Source organism: Nomascus leucogenys, chromosome X, assembly GCF_006542625.1.
Source record: "Nomascus leucogenys isolate Asia chromosome X, Asia_NLE_v1, whole genome shotgun sequence".
Classification (NCBI taxonomy): Eukaryota; Metazoa; Chordata; class Mammalia; order Primates; family Hylobatidae; genus Nomascus; species Nomascus leucogenys.
This window is the reverse complement of record NC_044406.1, coordinates 53,768,336-53,789,884: the sequence shown is the minus strand read 5'-3', so window position 1 is coordinate 53,789,884 and position 21,549 is coordinate 53,768,336. Positions and strand designations below refer to the sequence as shown.

The 21,549-nt window shown below is 40.5% G+C and overlaps 1 protein-coding gene across 1 annotated transcript in view; it reads left to right on the top strand.

Annotated features, from left to right (window-relative positions):
• The window catches only part of XK (X-linked Kx blood group), a 45,503-nt gene that overhangs the window by 6,889 nt on the left and 17,065 nt on the right, over positions 1–21,549 (top strand). The window contains exon 2 of the mRNA XM_003270984.3: positions 1,669–1,931. Within this exon, the coding sequence (XP_003271032.1) occupies positions 1,669–1,931 (263 nt within the window). The remainder of the gene's footprint in view (positions 1–1,668; positions 1,932–21,549) is intronic.

Sequence of the window (21,549 nt, the reverse complement as noted above, 5' to 3'; positions counted from 1 at the left end):
TCAAACTCCTGACCTCAGGTGATCCGCCTGCCTCAGCCTCCCAAAGTGCTGGGATTACAGGCATGAGCCACTGCCCCCGGCCAGTTCATTCTGTTTTCTAATCTTCACTGTGATCAGTGGTCCAACAGTGTAAAGTTTCTAGGCCTCATACAGTCCTCAGTCATTAATTTGAGTTTTCCTTCAGAGAAAATTCAACTGGACGTGCTTGAGATTGAACTCATGGCCTGAACTTCATTGACATTATTTCCAACTGAAAAAACTGGTCTGTGTGGTTTTACATTGTTTTCCTGTAATATATTAAAGTGTTCTTGACCCCATGGGACAAAATGTCGTACACAAATCAACACCCCACACACACACACCCACACACACCATGCACCTTCTTTCTCCTAGCAACAAATGAACAATGGTATTAATCCCAAAATATGTCCACTTTGAACTCATCAGAAAGGTTCCTGCATTTCCTCTCTTACATCAAGCTTTATTTTATTATTTCAAATTATAAATACATTCTAGTTACCGTAGTCACCTCAGGGTGAGAGTATAAAGTTAACATTATAACATAAACATTCAGTGAAATAGAGTAAGCCATTAAAATCTTCTGGCAGCATCATAAGGTTGTTATAAAAGTGCATGTTAGAGGAGGGACAAAAAGTCCTTTAACAAGTTATAAACCTACGGCCATGAATATTTTTCTTACTCCTAGGGAAAACACATTTTTAACCAGAATTTTATTATGAAAATTTTCAAACACACAGAAGACAAGTTTAAGGAATTCTATAGTGAACACCCAAGTATCACCACCTAGATTCTACAATTAACATTTTGTTTCACATTTATCCATCTATCAGTTCGTGTGTGTGTGTGTGTGTGTGTGTGTGTGTGTATGTACTTCAAAGTTAATCACAGACATCAGTATTCTTCCTGCTTCAGCATCCATATTTTTACCTAGAGAGGAAATCCAAATTTTAAAAGCCAGGTATTCTCTCAGTCTGGAAAAGTCACTGATTAAGTCTGGGACTGACTTTAGTCCCACCCTGTAAGGACTTATGAAAACAGAGAGATAGGTAACATGTTGTGGTCTCCCAGTGAAATGCTAGATGGCAAGCTGCCCTGTGTTGGAGGATTTCCGAGCCATAGCTTCTGCTTTAACTGGGGTGGTTTGGGGCATCTTTGGATGTGGAACACACACGTGTGTGCGTGCATGCATGCATGCAGTCACACTGTATTATCACCATTTTTCACAGCAATATGACAAAGTGGGTATTATATCTGCTTTATAGTGGAGGGAATGTGCTGGAGTGGGGATAGTAGGTGACTCGGCTATGGCTACACAGCTAGTATGTGTCAGGAAGGGAAACTGCACATTTTTTCTGTGGCTCTGGAGTCGGAACCACTTTCTATTCTCTAAGAGATTTCCTTGCTTCAGTGGCCTTTGGTATTACCTCTTCATTTGGTTCTCATTCAATTCCCATTGGCCTGCTGGAAAGCCTCAAGAGGACTGCATACTGAGAACTGGTCCTTGGAGTGGTTGATTTAGAAGAGTGACAATAGTTCAGAGTAGCCAAGTCAAGGCTTTGAGAATCAGGCTAAAGGTAAGTAGGATGAGCATGGAAAGTCAGAATCCTGTCTGTCTCTAATTATTATGATTTGCTGATTTGTTTTCAGGTGTTTTGAAGTCTTCTGCATCTACTTTCAGTCAGGCAACAATGAAGAGCCTTATGTCAGTATCACCAAGAAGAGGCAAATGCCAAAAAATGGCCTCTCAGAGGAGATTGAGAAGGAGGTGGGCCAGGCAGAAGGCAAACTAATCACCCACCGATCAGCATTCAGCCGGGCGTCAGTGATCCAGGCTTTCTTGGGCTCAGCCCCCCAGCTGACCCTACAGCTGTACATAAGTGTCATGCAGCAGGATGTCACTGTTGGAAGAAGTACGTATATTTTTTATTTCTGCCTTCATTTGGGGATCAAAATGAGAAGCAAAATGTACAGTTTATTTTGTTTCAAAGGAAATTTGTTCTTAAGTGCATTTAATTCTGAATCTGTGTTCTAGTTACTATGCTCAAAACTCAGTTAAAATAACAACGTTTATTTTGCTTATGACTCTGCATTCTAGGCAGAGCTCAAAAGGGTTACCTAATCTGTGATCCACTATGGATCAGCTAGGGTGGCTCAAAGGTGGGGGACTAGAATCTATTCAAGGCCCCTTCACTCACATGTCTTGTTGTTCAGATGTTTTGATATTGGCTGTTGCTGGAAGTTTCAGATCTTCTCCATTTGATTTCTCTGTGTGGGTGAGTTTGGGCTTCCTTAGAGCATGGTAGCTGCTTCCAAGGGTGAGTGTTCTAAGAATGAGGGAAGGCCAGATGGAAGCCACATCAGCTTTTGTGATCCAGGCTTGGGAGTTGTGGGACATCACTTCTGCTTCCTTCTCATTGTTGAAATCCTCACAGAGTTCTGCCCAGATTCAAGGGAAAGGAGAGGGAAGCAAATTCTGACTCTTGTTGTGGAATGGTAGAGTTCTAGACGATATGTGGGACCAAAAATACCACTGTGGCCATTTTTAGAAAATATAGTTTACCAGAGGCTGAAAACACAGCTACTGGAGGCTGCTCCTCTTGGGATTTCACTCTGTCTTTCAGTGCTAGTTCTAAACTAGTTGAGACAGTTGGCTTAACAACTTTGTGGTGAATAATGGAACAAGGCCACTTTCCTCTCTTCTTAGACTTGTAATAGGTATATCAGTTTATAAGTCAAGACAATGTTCTACCTTTGGGCTATTCTCACATCATCAAATTAAGAGCAGATTTTGGTTAAGTTAAAAAAAAAACACTATTTGCATCAGAGTCAAGATTTTAATGAAAAGCCTACAAATGAGAAGTGGAAACAACCCCCTCCCAAGTATTAATATTATGGGTAAATGAAAACCATTATGGTAAGTTTTATTATCGGTATACAAAATGATTTAAAAGCCTTAAGTTGAAAAAATACATGTTTAAGAAAACATTGAATATAGAAAGACTCTTATTTATTTTACTTCACTCAGTTTTATCCTCTTTCTGCCTATATTTTAGACTGGCTGGTAATAATTCATGTCAGAGTCACAAGATACTTATGTGTTAGAGCTATCTCCGTTATCCAGGTTGCCTGATTATGATTCTTAAAATATGAGTCAGGATCTTAAGTAGAGATCTTGAACCTTAGTGGATCAACATTTATATGTAAATACTTTCCACAACACCTGGTAGGGAGTAAAAGCTCAATAAATATAGCAACATCCGTGTTCCCTAAGGAATTATAACTGGAATGGATCTTGACCAAGCTGCATGCCACTATACTCTTTTCCCCAGTTTATTGTCTTTCCAAGTGGCAGGGATACAGCAAGAAATCAGATGTGATGATAGCCTATTTGATTTTTAGAGGTAGATCCGATTTTTTTCCTCAAGTTTTTTTAGTGAAGATTGTCTCACAGTTGAAGGGTTGGCAAACAACATCCCATGGGCCTAATCTGGGCACTGCCTGTTTTTGTCAATAAAGTTCTATTGGAACGCAGCCCTGCTCATTCATTTATATATTGTCTGTGACTGTTTTGGGACTAAAACAACAGAGTCGAGTAGTTGCAATAAACATAATGTGGCCCACAAAGCCTAAAATATTTACTAACTTTTTACAAAGAAAGTTTGCCAACCCTTGTTATAATTTTTCAGACATAATTCTGTTCAGGAAAAATAAAATCTATCTTGTAAAATGTCAGTGTCACAAGGGATATCTGAAATGTCCCAAAAGAACTTGGAAAAACAGAAGTCCTCTGAGAGTTAAATGATAAATCAAATAGATATGGAAAAAAGGAAGTGGGCATGGTCTTGTTAAAAAGATAGATGGCTGCCATTTATACAGGTTTTGACTAACCCCAGTCACTGCCTTAACATATATCAGGAAGGAATATCTCCCCCGGAAAGGGTAAGAACCTTATGAATGGAGCATGGTCTAGGGTGTGTCACAAAGGCAAATGCTGGTAGTGTCTGTCATGTGGTTAGAAATGCATTTGGTGCAAGGAATAAACACCTAACTGTAAAGTTAACCTAGAGTTTATTTTTCTTATCTAACTGGAAATTGGAGGTAGACAGTTGCTGACATTATTTCAGCTGCTCAATAGTGGCAAAGTTGATGTCCCTGCCAATCCATTGGCCTTTTGCTTGGGTTGCTACTGCAGTTCCAACCATCATAGCTACCTTCAAAACAGGAAGAAGGGCTGAAGAAGGAAGGGTAGATATATTTCTCTTTTTATTAATGAATATAGCTTTTCCATAAATCTCCCTAATAGACTTTACTTTGTCTTCCTCCTTTTATTAAAAACTATAGCTTTTCCAGAAATCTCCCTAACAGAAATGACTTTAGGTCTCTGACCAAAACTGATCAGTCATTTAGCTTCAAGGGATGCTAGGAAAGCCAGGTCTAGGAATGTTTGCCATCAATGGCTTAGACTAGTATTCCTCAAACTTCCCTGATGATGATGATTAGAGTTACCTGCGGGCTTGTTAAATATATAGATTACCAGGATTCATCTCTGGAAATTGTGATTTGCTGTGTCTGGGATGGGAGCCAAGGTTATGTCTTTTCTTTTTATTTCCCTTTTGTTCTTTAAACAAGGGCTCCAGGTGATTTTATTATCAGCAAAGTTTGAGAACATTGGATTAGACTAGTCATGGCCTGCATATGGTTGGGCCCATTGCCACCCATAACAAAACCGTGTTCTCTTAAGATAGTGAGAGGAATGGAAAATGAATAGGCAACTGAAAGTGTCTACTACATCATCTAAATGCAGTCCAGACCAATAGAAATGTGTCCCTCTTGACAGAAGGACATAGAGTCCATCACAACATGACCCTATTCAGCATTCAAATTCTGTAACTCTCTCCTCTCTGTCTGATTCTGTGCTCATTGAGCAAACACTGATGGATTTGGCATTAGCAGAGTTTGCTATGAGGGAGAGAAGGGAGAGCCAGCTACATGGTCACTGGAGAGTTATTGTTTTTCTTCAATTGCAATATAATTCATGTAACATAAATTTCACCACTTTGGGTGTACAATTCAGTAGGTTTCAGTATATTGACAATGTTATACAATCATCACCACTGTCTAGTTTTAGAACATTTTCATTACACCAAAAATAAGTCCCCTATTCATTAACAGTCACTCTTCATTTCCCCTGCCCCTAGCCCCTGGCAGCCTACTAATCTACTTCCTGTCTCTATGGATTTGACTATTATGGATCTTTCATATCAGTGGAATCATACACTACTGGGAAGTTTTCTTTCTCATTAGTCAGTGAATGATGGACACTGTGTCTATGAGCTTCAGTCTTGGGTGAGTTTGGACATCCTGAGATTCCCTGAGTCTAATCAGTTATCAGCAAGGGCTTGCTCAAGTCTCTGGATCTTGGAGGATGGGTTGGGTTGAAGCCTAAGTGAGCATACCAATGTTACTGTGCTTTGTGAAGGCCCCTGCAGCCTGCCACTTGGCTTGCCTGGCCCTCACAGTGCCCTTCTCTATTCCACTCAAGGTGCTAATGTTGGTAGTAAAAATGACTGTTTCATGAACCCTTGATTTGTGCCAGGCACTGTGATAGGCATCCTTGTGTTTCATTTTCACAGTGTCCCTGAGGTAGATAATATTATCTCCATCTTACTAAAGAGGGAAATTGAGCTAGACACAGTGGCTCACACCTGTGATCCTAGCACTTTAGGAAGCCAAGGTGGGCAAATCGCTTGACCCCAGGAGTTTGAGACCACCCTGAGCAACATGGCGAGACCCCATCTTTACAAAAAATACAAAAATTAACCGGGAGTGGTGGTGCATGCCTGTGGTCCCAGCTACCTGGGAGGATAAGACGGGAGGATTGCTTGAGCCTGGGAGGACCTTGCCTCAAAAAAAAAAAAAAAAAAGGAGGAAAATTGTACTCATAGTCGGACAGAGGAGCTAGAATTTGAGGTTAGATTTGTGTGACTTTATTTATGGACTCAATGATTATTTCTTGGGTATGTTCTGTGTTTCAGACCCTGTGCTGGTCTCTGAGGATAAAGTGGTGAATAAGGTAGACAGGGCCCAATCATCTTTGAATAGGATATATAAACATCAGAAAAATTATTAATCAAATGCATATTTTATTTAAGGTAAATCCTGCAAAGTGAAAGATAAGTAGCCTCTCTGAGGGTATATTGGGGGTTGTCTAACCGAGTCTGGGAAATGAGGCAAAAGTTTCCAAAACTTAGATTTAAACTGAAAACTGCTAGATGAAGAAAAGAAGCCAGGTGAAGAAAAATCAAGAAAGAGCATCCCAGGATTTCAAGCTGTATTCCAGAGGCAATGGGAAGGCATTGATGAGTTTTAAGCAACAAGTGTCATGATCAAATTTAGTTTTAGAAACTGATTACTCGCAAAATGGATTGGAAGAGAGTGAAGAAAGAAACGGAGAGGCTAGGAAGTGGGCTACTATAGTTGTCAAGGTGAGAATAATGGCCTGGACTGGAATAGTCAGCGTAGATTATTGGAGCAATATTAAGAATGCGTAAGCGGAACGATGTGATGATTGATTGGGTATGAAGGTGAGGCAATGAGAGATGTCAAGAATAATTCCCAGTTCCTGATATAGACTGTTATAGCCATGGATCTCCATTTGTCTTGGTAGTGACAGGTTTGCGAGGTATATTTTACTTTCAGTTCCAGACTTAAAGAAATGAATACATTTTAAAGATTCTATTTAACTCATGAGAGAACAAGCAGATGTTTGGACCAGCTTATAAGATAACCCAAAGGACAGACATAGGAATATTGACTAGAGATATCAAAATGAGTATGTAAATGGAAGTAAAACTGGTTTTATTACATCATGAGAGGGGTAACATGTGAACCTCTACTGTACAAGACATTGAGCATGTCTGTTAGTGACTTATAGCTTACAGAGGAATGTAAATGAGCTCACTGGCAATACAAAGCTAGAATCAGAGAACCTGGATTGGTGTACTGAAGACAGGACAATGTTTTGATTGAAACACATTTTTTTGTTGTTGCTAGAATGTTTAAGTCAAGTACAATGTTAGACTTTCCTCAAAAAGACGGTCCAGTTATTAGGGTGAGCAGGTTCCTGTCAGTGACATTTCGAGGCCAGGCTTGATCAGGGCTCAGTGGACACCAATAATATCACAAAGTTGAGGTTGTAATGAAGGCAGCTCCCTGACCAAGGAGGGCCTGGAGCACAGTGGGCGGGAATAAGCACTGGTACCTGGAGAGGCCCAGGCTAGTGGGAAAATCGACGAGGGCTGATCAAAACAAAACTCACCAAGACCATGTGAGGGCAAAAAGGAGCCTTAGAAAGGAGATTCTTCCCTGCTCCACAAAAGCCTAGCTGCAGTTTCCTGTTAGCCACATGGACGGCTTTCTGCGATGTCAGTATGCCCAGTGCCTGAGCCCATCCACACCTGTTTTCCTGGTTGTTATTCTCTAGTATCTGATGGCCAGCATGCTGGAGCAGGCAGGCAAGGAGGCCCAGAACAGCTGCAGGGTGCACAACACACCAGAACACATAGAGAGGGCCATGCACAAGGATAAGCAGCTCAGATGCCTCTTGGAGGTTGTACCCACCATCAGGTTGATGAGGTGCCCCAGCCCGAGAAGGAGGGATGCTTGGGTCTGAGAACCTGGCAGGACTTCAACAATTTCATCCAGCCTCAAAAATTCCCATAGATGAGAGACCCCAGTCTGCTGCCATCAGCCCATGCTATTAAAGTCTTTAATGACAGTGCCCCTGACTTCTCTCAGGTTCTCTCATTTTGGGTTGGAGGTGTCCTTGAGACATCCAGGAGAAGCTATCCCATAGAGAGCTGAATGGGTGGAAGGTGTTGCCAGTGTGGGGTGTTTGAATCAGTGATTTTAGAAGGGGCAGTTTCCAGTGGTTGGTGAGAGCACTGGCCCTGGCGGGAGGAGCTGAGTGGGAATAAAGATATAGAGACTTCCTCATTGGCTTTGAACTGGAAGACCTTGTGAGGCCAGGGAGTTGCTGGGGGCCTCCTAGGCTTGATAAATTCCTAACCTGACGCTGGGACCTGGGGTGGAGCTGCAGACTCTGACTGAGATGCGGGAGGCTTTATTCAGAATAGCAAAGGTCTGAAGTCAGAGGGCAGTGGCCACAGGGGTGGGTGGAGAGGGGGCACACTACATACTAGCTGGCATGAACTTCATGGGACAGGCTTTACATGGAAATTGAGGAGTGATGGGGAAAACACAAGGAAAAATGCAAAAAAAAAAGTTATGGTCATGTTATTTTATTTATTTACTTGTACCCTGCCTCATTCCAAAAGAGGACTTGAGACAGGGATTAGTAACTGGTACTATGACACTTTGTTTGGAATATATTCTTCTGTCCTCTTGTGGACACTGTTAAATTAAGTAGTAACATTATATAAAAGCTCTCTGGCCTAAGACATGCAATCCAATCAGTTCTTAATGGTTATGAAATATTACAAAACTTATGTGTAAATGTATTCCATTATAAACACAATTATCAATCGCATTCCCAGAAAAAATAATCTGTGTATGATCATGTATTTCACAGAACAGCATAGAGTTATCAATGGCCAAAAACAGGTTCAAAAGGTATACAAATAACCTGTGTAATTCTGTCTTGAGTGATGACCTCTAAAGCATGTACTGTACTTTTAAAAACTTGTGCTCTGTACTGTTTAAAAAAGGTGTCACATCAAGTGTTGTAGCAATCTGTCCCCTTGCCTGTGAATGTCCATATTTTAGGTTTTCACCTGTTCCTTGGATCCTCTGTGGCCGCATTCTGCTGCCTGTTGGCCAGAGGCTGCCCAGCCAGATTCAATAACAGATCAGACAACCTGGGTTTGAGATGCTAGTTCACCACTTTCTGGCCATGTGATCTTGGACTTTGATTTACTCCTGCTGTGCAGGTTTGCTCATGTGTAAAATAGCGGAGAGTCCCTCTATCTTTAGTTTTCCCAAAGATTGAGTCCACTTTGGATATGCACAGTGTGGCCCTTAATAAACAGCTGCATCTGTCTCCTTCCCTAACCCCAGACACGCAGGCAGGCTTCCCCAGGGTACATCTGGGTCTGGTTCTCAGGTTACTGTTGGGCACTTGGGCCACTGGCTGTGAGAGCGACATCCTGCTGAGCCCTGTGGAGAGACAGGAGAGTGCCCAGCAGAGGAAGGAGACAGTGGAAGAGGGACACAAGCCAGGCGGTCCCCACTCTGGTGTCCCTTTTTCTCCTCCTGCCTTGTGGCTCGCCCTCTCTCTGCCTCTGTCTAAGCAGAAGGACCCAGCTTGGCCTTTGGCTAATTCACAGGCGTGTCCCGAGAATGAAGGAAATAGCGGTCATGTGTTTAAAAACTGGGCTGTGAGAAACCCATGTCCTGGACACAAAGATGTTTCACTTCGGCCAGGGGAGGGGGCGCTGCTGTCGCCATGAAGTGATGAGCTGAAGGAGACTCCCCACCTGGAGCTGCTGGAGAGAGGCCTGCTTGCAGCTCAAATGCACAGAAGAGGAAGTGAGCAGCTGGGCTAAGGCTGGGAGTGCTCCACAGTGCTCCATAAGGAATCATGCAGTGGTGGGGTGGGCAGCTTGACAATGAGGTGCCTGGAAATATGAGGTTCAGTGGACAGGATATGGCAAGAAAGACTTCTGGGATTTAGACAAGCACATCTTCCACATGGCCCTAAGGACAACCCTGACACTACTAATCTCTAATATATTATTTCCTAAAGCGCAGTCTACAAAGTGGCATCTTACAACTCAATCTGGATGGCAGATAGGTTTGCTAGTTCTAAGCAGACATCTTAAAAGAAAATTAATAAGCTGGTAGCATTTGAAAATCAAATAACATTGTACCTGAAAGTCTGGATTTCTGGCTCTCTTGAGAAGTAAAAAGGAGGGTACACATGATTATAGTCACATAGAGATGACTAGCTACTGCTCCATGAAGACTGGGCCTCTGGTTTGCCACATTCCTGCCACACACTTCCCTATGAAGTCCCATATCTGATTCACTTCATTAATTTATAGTAGTTGTCTGATTAATGGAGATACTTGAGTTTGTTACTCTCACTATAAGTTAATTCTAAGTCCACAGTATTCAGAACAATCAATCTCATTTAATGAAGTAGTATATTGTGCATTGCTTCTCAAAATATCATTGGGGTAGGACCAGTAGTAGCAAACTTCCTTGTTTTTCTTGTTCCAGCAAATTGTGAACTGATATGTGGTTGTATTAGTAGTATGCCACTCATATTTGACTTGTCATTCGAGTTTAACAACTGCACTGGTATATACCTTGTTCAAAAAGTGAGCTCATTAATTTAAATGTTGTGGCTAAATCAGATGCTATACAGATTCCTAAATGCCAGCTCTCAATGTCCATACTTATCGTAACTGACTGGTAACAGATAGTTCATTGTACCAGTCCTCAAACTTTTTAGATTTAGATTTAGATTTTAAATCTAATGAAAAGCAGTAAACAGGACCTACAGTTGGTATTGTTTCTCCTTCAGAGTCTTCATGAAAACAGATTTATCCTTCTTATATTTAGGACTTTAGCATAATACTGGTGAAAATGTTGCTGAACTACTTGTGTTAAAGCAAAAGATATTAAGGAAACCAATTAGCATCAGTGGGGCATGTTAGATGCGGCAGATGTAAGATTGTTGAGTTCTGAAATGTAGGATAAAAAGAATTCACCAAGGCAACTGTGAAAGGAAGTCTTTGTGAAAGGAGAGGCAGAACTGGGTTCTAGTCTCCTCCAGTGTAGTTTACTTGGGGGCCCATCAGTTTCCAGTGAGAAAAATGGAAAAATTATTTCAAAGGTCAGCTGGAGATGTGTAATTATGACTGTGCTCTTTTCCTAACAAAATAGTTCTATGGAAAATGGGTAAATAGGGTTCAGAGTACACAATTCTTTTAGGGTCTCCATTTTACAGCTGAGGCCACTGAGGCCCAGTGATAGTAATCAGCTCTTGTAAAGTCACATGGTGAGTGGGCAGCACAGTAGAATGACGGCTGGGCCTTCCTTACCTGTTATTGGGGCTCTTTCCTCTATTGTATCCTGAAAAAGGGGTCTCAAAAGAGAAAGTGTTTAATGTTCTCCTCTGAGAAAAAGAAACTGAAGTCTTCAATACCAAGGTGTTAGGGTCTCTTGGATTTCTTGGGAAGCACTCAGTAACTCACTCCCAAGAATATTCACTTGTGCTTTATTTGGGGAAGGCCAGACAGGTTAGGAGAAAAGTGCTAATTTTATAGTATAGGTCTTTGGACTTTGCAAACTTAGGTTTTGTTCCACTGGACATTGTATTAAACTGTGTTATGAACACAAATATGTCTCAGTTAAGGTATTCTGGAAATTCTGACTCTGTCCGCTAACCATTATCTTAAATGTGGTGATATCATGAGAAGCCTGTGTTCAAGAGCCTAGTCTTTGGGGTACCTGAGGTACTGACGTTTTTCATGGTGCAGTAAGACAATCCTTTGCTGAAGACAAAAATCTCCCTCCTGTAGCTGATTGTAGGGTCTTTAGGGAAACATCAGTGTAAATCAAAAACTATCTGGAGAGCCAGGCATGCTGGCTCATGCCTGTAATCCCAGCAACTTAGAAGGCTGAGGCAAGAGGAACTTTTGAGGCCAGGAGTTCAAGACCACCCTGGGCAACATAGTGAGACCTCCGTCTCTACAAAAATATTTTAAAAATTAGCTGGATGTGGTGGTGTATAACTGTAGTCCCAGCTACATGGGAAGCTGAGCTGGGAGAATCTCTTGAGCCAAGGAGTTCTGAGCTGCAGTGAGCTACGATTGCACCACTGCACTCTAGCCTGGGCCACAAAGTGAGACCACAATTCTTAAAAAAAAAAAAGTATCAGCCAGGTGTGGTGGCTCACGCCTGTAATCCCAGCACTTTGGGAGGCCAAGGCGGGTGGATAGCCTGAGGTCAGGAGTTCGAGACCAGCCTGACCCACATGATGAAACCCTGTCTCTACTAAAAATACAAAATTAGCTGGGCTTGGTGGTGCATGCCTGTAATCTCAGCTACTCAGGAGGCTGAGGCAGGAGAATCGCTTGAACCCAGGAGGTGGAGGTTGCAGTGGGCCGAGGTCGCGCCATTGCACTCCAGCCTGGGCAACAAGAATGAAACTCCGTCCCCCAAAAAAAGAAAAGTATCTGGAGATGATAGGCACTTAAAGTGCCTGTGGTTCACCTATGACTTGTGATAAAGTGAAGTCTAGTGGAAGTACATAACAAACATAATACAACTGAAGAAGAAATTGTGACATACAAAATAATAAGGCCAATGTAAAAAAGTTTTGAACAAAACATATGTAAGCATAATGATTAATCCTATTTTGAAGTAAGTCTACAGTAGATTCTAGACATCTGTATTTTACTAAACCTCCATAAAAAGGTTTGATGTGCATCCTCAATTTAAAAAGCCATGAGGGAAGATGCTTCATAAAACTTAAAAGAGAAGCTGGGCGTGGTGGCTCATGCCTGTAATGCCAGCACTTTGGGAGGCCGAGGCAGGCGGATCACGAGGTCAGGAAATCGAGACCATCCTGGCTAGCACGGTGAAACCCCGTCTCTACTAAAAATACAAAAAGAAATTAGCCGGGCGTGGTGGCGGGTGCCTGTAGTCCCAGCTACTTGGGAGGCTGAGGCAGGAGAATGGCGTGAACCCGGGAGGCGGAGCTTGCAGTGAGCTGAGATCGCACCACTGGACTCCAGCCTGGGTGACAGAGCGAGACTCCCTCTCCAAAAAAAAGCTTAAAAGAGAAAGTTGTGCCGGGTGCAGTGGCTCACACCTGTAATCCCAGCACTTTGGGAGGCCGAAGCGGGCGGATCACGAGATCAGGAGATCGGGACCACGATGAAACCCCGTCTCTACTAAAAATATAAAAAATTAGCCAGGCATAGTGGCGGGCGCCTGTAGTCTCAGCTACTTGGGAGGCTGAGGCAGGAGAATGGCGTGAACCCGGGAGGCGGAGCTTGCAGTGAGCCGAGATTGCGCCACTGCAGTCCAGCCTGGGTGACAGAGCGAGACTCCGTCTCAAAAAAAAAAAAAAAAAGAGAAAGTTGTGACTAAATAGTTTTAGAAATCTACTGAAATGATGACTGTTAACACTATAATTTTGTTGCCTAATATTATGAAGGAAAGCACCAGCAGGACTCTGATAATTAGAAACATACTATGGACAGTGGGGGGCACTGACAAATCTCTAGGAACTTCTCATACAGTCTGGACCTTCTGAAATATTTATACTAATAATATATTTCATATTCAGATTTAATCTAGGGAAGGCTGAGTACCTCTTTTTTTATTTTTATTTTTCTTTCTTTTTTTTTTTTTTGAGACAGGGTCTCACTCTGTCACCCAGGATGGGGTGCAGTAGTGCAATCATGGCTCACCATAGCCTCAAACTCCTGGGCTCAAGCCGTCCTCCCCACTGAGCCTTCCAAGTAGGTGGGAATACAGGTGCACACTACTATGCTCCTAGTTTTTTTTTTTTTTTTTTTTTGAGACAGGATCTAACTTATGTTGCCCAGGCTGAAGAACACCTCTTTGATTTTATTTTTTTTCCATGCAACTCATCAATACTAACAGCAACAAAGCTAATTTTATCTAATATCTATCTTTTTATAAGGTAAAAGAACAAATCTTTCCTATTTTCTAGGTACTCTGTTGGAAATCTCAACGATAAGTCTAAGTGTAAAAGATTTATAGAGTTTCATTTTATTTCATTTAAAATTTTGAATTTTATTTTGAAAGGCAAAATTGCTAGGAGATTTGAGAATTAAGTTAGGATCATGCGTGACTGAGTACATGAATGGTTGTAGCTTGGCTATCTATTAATTAAAGTGACAGTACAATGTTTAGATAAACATCCAAAAGACCTTAACACATTCTTAATGAAATTTTTTTTATTTTGAAGAGAATAATCAAGGGCATGATAAAGTTAGGGAAAAAAAGTGTTATTGTGGTAAGATGCAGAATACCTACTTTTAGGGCAGGATTACATAGGTAATATTTTAGGCTAAATTATGACCCCAAAGATATTCAGGTTCTATTCCCTGAAACCTGTGTATGTCACTTTATATGGCAAAGGGAACTTTGCAGATAAAGAGATTGAGGTTGGGAGATTATTGTATTGTAGATTGTGCAGCTGGGCCCAGGACAAATGTTCTTATAAGGGAGAGGCAGCAGCAGGTTTGATCACGGAGGAAGAAGACAATGTGAGGAGTGAAACAAGATGCTGCACTGCTGGCTTTGAAGATGGAGGAAAGAGGCAGGAGCCAAGGAATGCAGTTGTAGAAGCTGGAAAAGGCAAGAAAATGGATTCTGTCCTTGATCCTCTGGAGGGAGCATGCCCCTATTGACACCTTGACTTCCGCCCAGCCAAACTGATTTCAGACTTCTGATCTCCAGAACTGTAAGACAACAAACATTTGTTGTTTTAAGCCACTGTGTTTGTGGTAATATGTTATGGCAGTCATAGGAAACAAATTTACGCCAAAAGCAATCATTTACAACCTCTTATTAAGAACAGACCAATACTCCAAGAAAACTCATTTTCACAGAAAAACTAATTCTAGATTTGTTTCAATGAAATATTTGCTTCTAAATAACCCACTATTTACTTTTGACAGTCTCACAAATAAACCCATCAAAACTGAGCCAGATTTGGCAAAATGTTAACACAAAATTGTGTTCCTTTTCAGACTCTTTCTGCAAACCTCCTACAACTTTCTTTATTCATTCAAGTTTTATCCTTCACCATTCTTCCTCATTCCTATCCTGGAACAAGTCATTTTTCTTTAGAACAGAAATATACTTTTTTGCCCATAATAAAAATTTCATTATCTTGAGATTCCTAGTAATCTCATTCACATGTATTAATTATAAATTTTAAGCAGCCCCTTGTATTTCACAAAGAAAACCAGGGAGTAGATAATTGTGAATTTCTGTCATTTTAGCAGCCTAGCCAATCTCATGAATATACTTCACTGAGCTTTATCCAGCCACGTACTTCCCTTATTTAATTCCACAGTGTGGCAGAAATGAACATGTTCATTTACAGACCCAAAGATAGAGCCTCTTTGTAGCATGTACAAATAACAAGCAATAGCGTATAAATGAAAACTGTGCTTACTAATCAATTTTTCAGTATTCTGTCTTACTTAGAAATGATCTAGAAAGCCAATGAATGTCCAAGATCTTCAGTTATCTAAAGATTTTGGAAATGCTCTTCAGGGTAACATACTACACAACCTCATTACTATGGAACTATAAATTTATCAGAACAATGAGTCAAGTTGCTTAAAAATAGATTTAAGTTTTTAAATAATTTTAAATATTTAACAGGAATAATTCTAGCTCATTTGATCAAAAAGCTGTATAAGTTTAGGAAAAACATACCTAAGAGTATAAAAATATATGCTTGTATTAAATATGACACTCATAAATCAGAGATGTTTACATTAAACTCAAAGTCTTAAACTAGTCTTATTTGCCAAAGAGTTACATAAATTATATAAGTCTGAATTCTTAAAATGGTTTTGAGTTGGTTTCTAGGATAATATGTTTTTTAAACTAGCACATTTAAAAATCAATAGTACAATTTCTGTATTTTAGGAAATTCTAGTTATATTCAATTTATATAAGCAGTTATTTTTCTGGATATGCCAATCAGAATAGAACTCCTTTAATTTGGGAGACTTTATAATCTAATATATTAATACTGCACATAGGTAGGAAAACATTACACACTCGTACAATCAGAGGTGAGGATATCACAGACATATAGACGTACAGATAGAAATAGAGTTTGTAGCTTCAATTCTTCAATTTCAGGCATGGATCAAGAGTGAACACAAAATCAGAAAATCTCCTCAGTCCAGATTTTAATAGCTCTTTTCCTCTCAAGGGGCATGAAATTCTTAAGTGATTTGAGCTTAGAAAAATAAACTAACAAAAAGGATGACAAACCAGACTTTCTGTTGCCTGTCACCCAATAGGGACTAGATTTCAGTAAACCATGGATGCACTAAGATCTCCAGATTGTTAGACCTTAAAATCGGATTTCAAACCATTTCTCTCAATAAGGGGGAGTAACTTAATGGCTTTAAGTGAACCAGAACAAAACAGAAACACAAAATTTGTAGAGAGAGGATTTCAAATGAGAAAACGAGGATGTCAACAAAGCTCTACTGGTGCTCTGGATTCACCTATGAGAGTGAAGAAAGGACATGCCTAGGCTTTAACTGCTCATGAGGTGCACTTCCTTGTCAGCAATGTTTAACTGACTCTTACAGGTGAATCTATTGGACATCTCATTATGACTTCCAAAGTGGTTAAAATATATTTTTCAAAAGGGTAAAATTATGTTGCTCATACAGATGTGAACCTGTTGTTTACTTGTAAGGAAATGAACAGATGTTATGGCTGGGCGTGGTGGCTCGCACCTGTAATCTTAGCACTCTGGGAGGCTGAGGTGGGTGGATTACCTGAGGTCAGGAGTTCGAGACCAGCCTGGCTAACATGGTGAAACCCCCATCTCTACTAAAAATACAAACTAACTAACTAACTAACTAAATAAATAAATAAAATAAAATAAAAGAGAACCAACAAAGGATTGTTTAGAGATATCAAAATAAGTATATAATTGGAAACAAAACTTCTTGTATGACATTTTGAGAGGGAAGACAGTTGAACCTGTATTGAACAATGCATTTTGTAGTATGCATCAGTGACCTGTCAGATAGCCTGTATCCTGGAGTTGAAAAACAATAAGACCAGCAACAACAACAGGAGTTACATCGCCCCACAGAATGTGAAAATGCCGGTGCACAGGCCTGAGTGCCACCGATTCTTTAAGGGTGGGACAGTCAGTCTAATTGACATGTCCCAATTCAAGAAGAATTGCTGATGCCTGGGTTCCAGAGACTGGCAGGGGTCCTCACAGCCTCATCCATCGGCAAAACCACTCAGTTGAGGAAGCCCCATACTGTTGCCATCAGCAGATTCTCTCAAAAAGTTTAAATCCATGGATGTGTTTCTGACTCCTCTCAGTTTCTGTCATTTTTAGTTGGAGGTGTCTGTGGGACATCTAAAAGAAGACATACCTTAAAAGATTTTTAAGATTTAGTAAGCAGGAATGGCCGTGTAGCCTGGAGAGCTACATAGGCTGATAGCAGGCTTTGGATGCTCTGAGCCGTATGTCCATGCAGCTGTGGTGAAAGATTCTGTGCACGTTACCAACATCCTATCTCGAGCATGTGTCGCAGCACACATTGCAGTGTTTCTCCTCTTTTCTGCCTCAGGTCTTTCTCCTCTGGCAGGGAATGCAGCTCAGGTACTGATGAGAAGTGTGGGAAAGGTAATGCCCATGGGGCCACCCCCAAACTAAGGGAGATGGTAGTTGATGGATAAGACATCAGCCTCTCTGTCCTTTAGATGGATAATTTGGGATACAATTTACACAATCCTTTGTGGATCTCCAGTGGGAATGAGCCCCATTTGCCACAGTGGTAACCAGTTTAAAAATGTAGTCTTTATTAGCCTTGTTTCCTCCCCTCTCCCACTTCCCATCCAACTCCTTCATTCTGCTTTCTAGGCTTACCTCCCAAATGAACCACCTGCACCCAGATGCTTGCCTCAAGCTCTTCAGTTTGAGAGTAGTCATCTAAATAGAGATGATAATTTGAGTCACAGTGGGCTAGGCAAATGCAGCTCTGAAAAAGACAGTTAGGTTCATCCAGGGACAATTTCTGTCACAGATGATGTGACAGAATTGAAGGGTAAGCATGTTTGAGGTTTGTGCAAGAGAATGAATGAAGTTTTGCACCAAGTATTCTTAGCTAGATGTGGGAAAATAGAGGATTTATTTCATTGGAGGGCTTGGTAAAAATTTAAAAAAACAATTGTAGTAGCTCTTAGGCAAGCAAGTCAGATGGATAGAAGGTGGTGGTCAGGATAGGGTGTTTGAATTAGTGATTTCAGAGGTGTTTATTGACTCTTGGATTCCTAGGAAAGCACTCTTAATAACTCACTCCTGCAATTTCACTTCTGCTGTATTTGGGGGAAGGCTGAATAGGCTAGGATTCATAGGTCTAATTTTATACTACAGTTCTCTGAACTTTGATAACCTGATGCAGTAATCTTCTATTTGATCAGGTCGCTGCCCAGAGATCTACCTTGGCCAGACAGGTTGACTAGATTCTGAAAAAAACCTTACTTAATTTTTTGCCTGTTTTCTGGACCAACTGTATTTTATGAACTAATCTAATGATAATAGCTTTAATTCATATATTCTTAGAGGAATATTCTGAGGAGGGAGTTGAAGGGATAGCTTTTTATGTTTGTATGTGGTGCTTTACATCATATAAGCTTATAAACTTTTGGCACAACATCATCTGTTTTTTGCATGTGTGTACTCACATACACACAAAACACAAAACTTCAGAAAGTATGAAGGGAAATACACTGGAATATCAATTAGTTGTCCTGAGATAGCAAGAATATGGGGTACTTTTTTTCTTTCCGTGTATCTGTGTTTTTCATGCGTTCACAATGAGTGTAAGTTTTTGTTGCAACAGAGAGAGTGATCATGGGCTACTCTGGGTGGCTGTGGGTCTTTGTTTTACTCGTTTGTGCATGCCCAATTCTGGCACATATGACCACTCAATGTAAGGTCAGTGAATGTGAGTTAGGCAGGGAAGTTAAATTAATCTCAGTTTCATAGATGAAAAAAGTGAGGGTATCATTTGAGATGTTTTCATTTCAAGTGAAAGAATATGCAACTAAAAGCAATTTAAAATTGTAAAAATGTATTACTTCATATAATAAGTTCAGAGGCAGAGTGATCCTGTGGTTGACTAACTTACTAGCACAACAGTGTCGAGGATCCAGGCACTTTCCATCTTTTTATCTGTCTTCCTTGGCTTCTTATTGGTGTCTCCCCTGATGATTGCAAGAGGACCATGTATCCAGTATGTATTTCTGCATAACAAACCACCATAAAACTTACTAACTTAAAGTAATAGCAGTCGTTTCTTTTGCTTATGATTTTGTAATTTGTGTAGGTATCCGCAGGGCTTACCTTGCTCCATGTGGCATCAGCTGAGGCAGCTTGACTAGGGGCTGGCAATTTGGTACTGTTTAATACTGGTTGCTTAGCTGGGACTGAGGGCTGGAGGCCTTGGTTCTTTTCCATGTGGACCTCTCTTGGCTTTTTTACAACATGGAAGCTGGATCTTAAGAGTGAGGATTCCAAGAGACATGAAGGAGGAGTTTTCTGTGTCTTAATATGTTGTCCTGGAAACCAGAATCATTTTTGCTTGATCCTATTAGGAGTCACATGATCTCAGATTCAAGAAGAGAAGACATAGACCCTACTTGTTGACAGGTGGTATTTCATAGGACTTCAGGAGCCATGTTTTAAAACATCAACAGGTAGTTTTAGGTCTAGACATTACATGCAGACATGATGAAGAGGGAGGTTTCTTCCTGTGTACTTCTTTTTACTGGGGAAGAATGCGTCTTTTTTAACATAATTCTGTTCAGTTTCCGTTGGCCAAGATTGGGTCACATGTCCATGCCAAACCAATCTCTAGGTACAGGAATAGAAAACGAAGTTACAGATTTCTCTGAGGTGTAGATATCCTTGACCCTACAGAACAGCTGGGCAAGGCCTGGAATGGATAAACCAGCTTCATCCTCTTAACCCAATGAATACTAATTACAAATAGTATAATTTTTGTATTTGTCTGTGACAGAGAATAAGTTAGGAGACTGGTCTATACTAATCTTTATTTATTCCAGTGGTCAAACCTGGGATCATCTTCCTTGAACAGGTGGAAGGGTGAGCAGCACCTAATCAGAATTAGAGTTCTGCCTTTAAGGAAGAAGAGAGGAAGGATACCAGTTAAGTTGGAGACCCACAGTATCTGCAACACTGAGGTTTAGGAAGTTTAAGGGCCCAAAGCCAAGACCAAGACCCAGTTTTTGGACACTTGACCCAATGTTAGTTGTTTTAACCAACACTGCTTCTCATGGAGTTGGAGAATGTTAGAAGTAGAAGGGACCTAAGAGATCATCATGTTTGATTTTGTACACTCTGTAGAAACCACTTATTCAGTGTCCCTTAAAGGTGTTCCACCAGCCTCTGCTTGATTATATTCAGCAGCGGAGCTGTCAGTATTCAAAAGACACTTCTATTGGTGAAGTACTCCTTGTTAGAAATTATTTCTTGTATAATAAGAAATTAAGTGGGACTTTTCCTTTTCCTCCAGAAATGACATCTGGCCCATGTGCTGAATATATTGCATTCAGAAAAAAAAGCCACTAAGGACTGGCCAGTCTTCTTCTTTCAGGATTTTCTGAGAGTGACAAACTAACACTACCACAGTCAACCTCACATACCCCTACCTTCCAATTCTAAAAGGACTTACCTGGGGAGAAGGGGCAGAAGAGAATAGGATCTTCTGTAACATATTTATGGTGAGATGCTACTTCCTGTCTTCCAGAAGCCACTTAAAATAGAATTTCAAGATGAAGGGTGCTAGCAACAAGGGTAGCCAAGCCACTCCCTGGCTTACGAAGCTGGGAACCCATAGGCCTATCTCACAGTTGCTAACCTGCCTTAGAGATAGCTTGTTGTGTGTACCCTGGAGTTTAGGAGTATTTATAAGCATAGCGACTGAGGCCTGCTTTTCATTTGTAGATTCCTGAAGGAGGGAGACTTGAGGGAATAGCCTGGAGTGAATAAAGACTGTGGTGCCATATGCCTGGAAAGGGGGTGAGAGATCTCTGCTGTATCAGCTAGCTATTGCTGAAAAACAAACCACCAAAGACTTAATGGTTTAAATAGCACATTTATTGTTTCTCAGTAGTCTACAGCCCTGTTGGTGTGTTAGGATTCTCTAGAAAAGCATTATATAGGTATATAGTATATATATATCCAAATATATACATATATGTGTATATATATTTCCAAATATATACATATATGTGTATATATATTTCCAAATATATACATGTATATGTGTGTATATATATATATATATTTCCAAATATATACATATATATGTGTGTGTGTGTGTATATATATATATATAGTCCTCTTTGCTTTATCAAATCTTTACATGACATATTTGCTTTAGATATATATTTTTTTCCTTTCTAAGCAATAAAATTTATAGTATAGTTGGGGCACCCTGTGAGTCTTCCTTGTCATGATTTCAGAGTTTATCATTCTCGTGCATGATTTATAACTTTGCTGCATAAGCACAGTATCCATAAATAGGATATATTGATTTTGTAGGTCTTTAAACTTTATCACACTGCAAATAACATTCTGAAACTTGCATTTTTTTTCAGTCAACATTATATTTTTCAGAACTATACACATTGATGAATGTAAACTTAGTTTATTCATTTTTGTGGCAGAAAAGTGGTCTGTTGCAGGGTGGCCAACCTTTTTCTGTAAAGGTA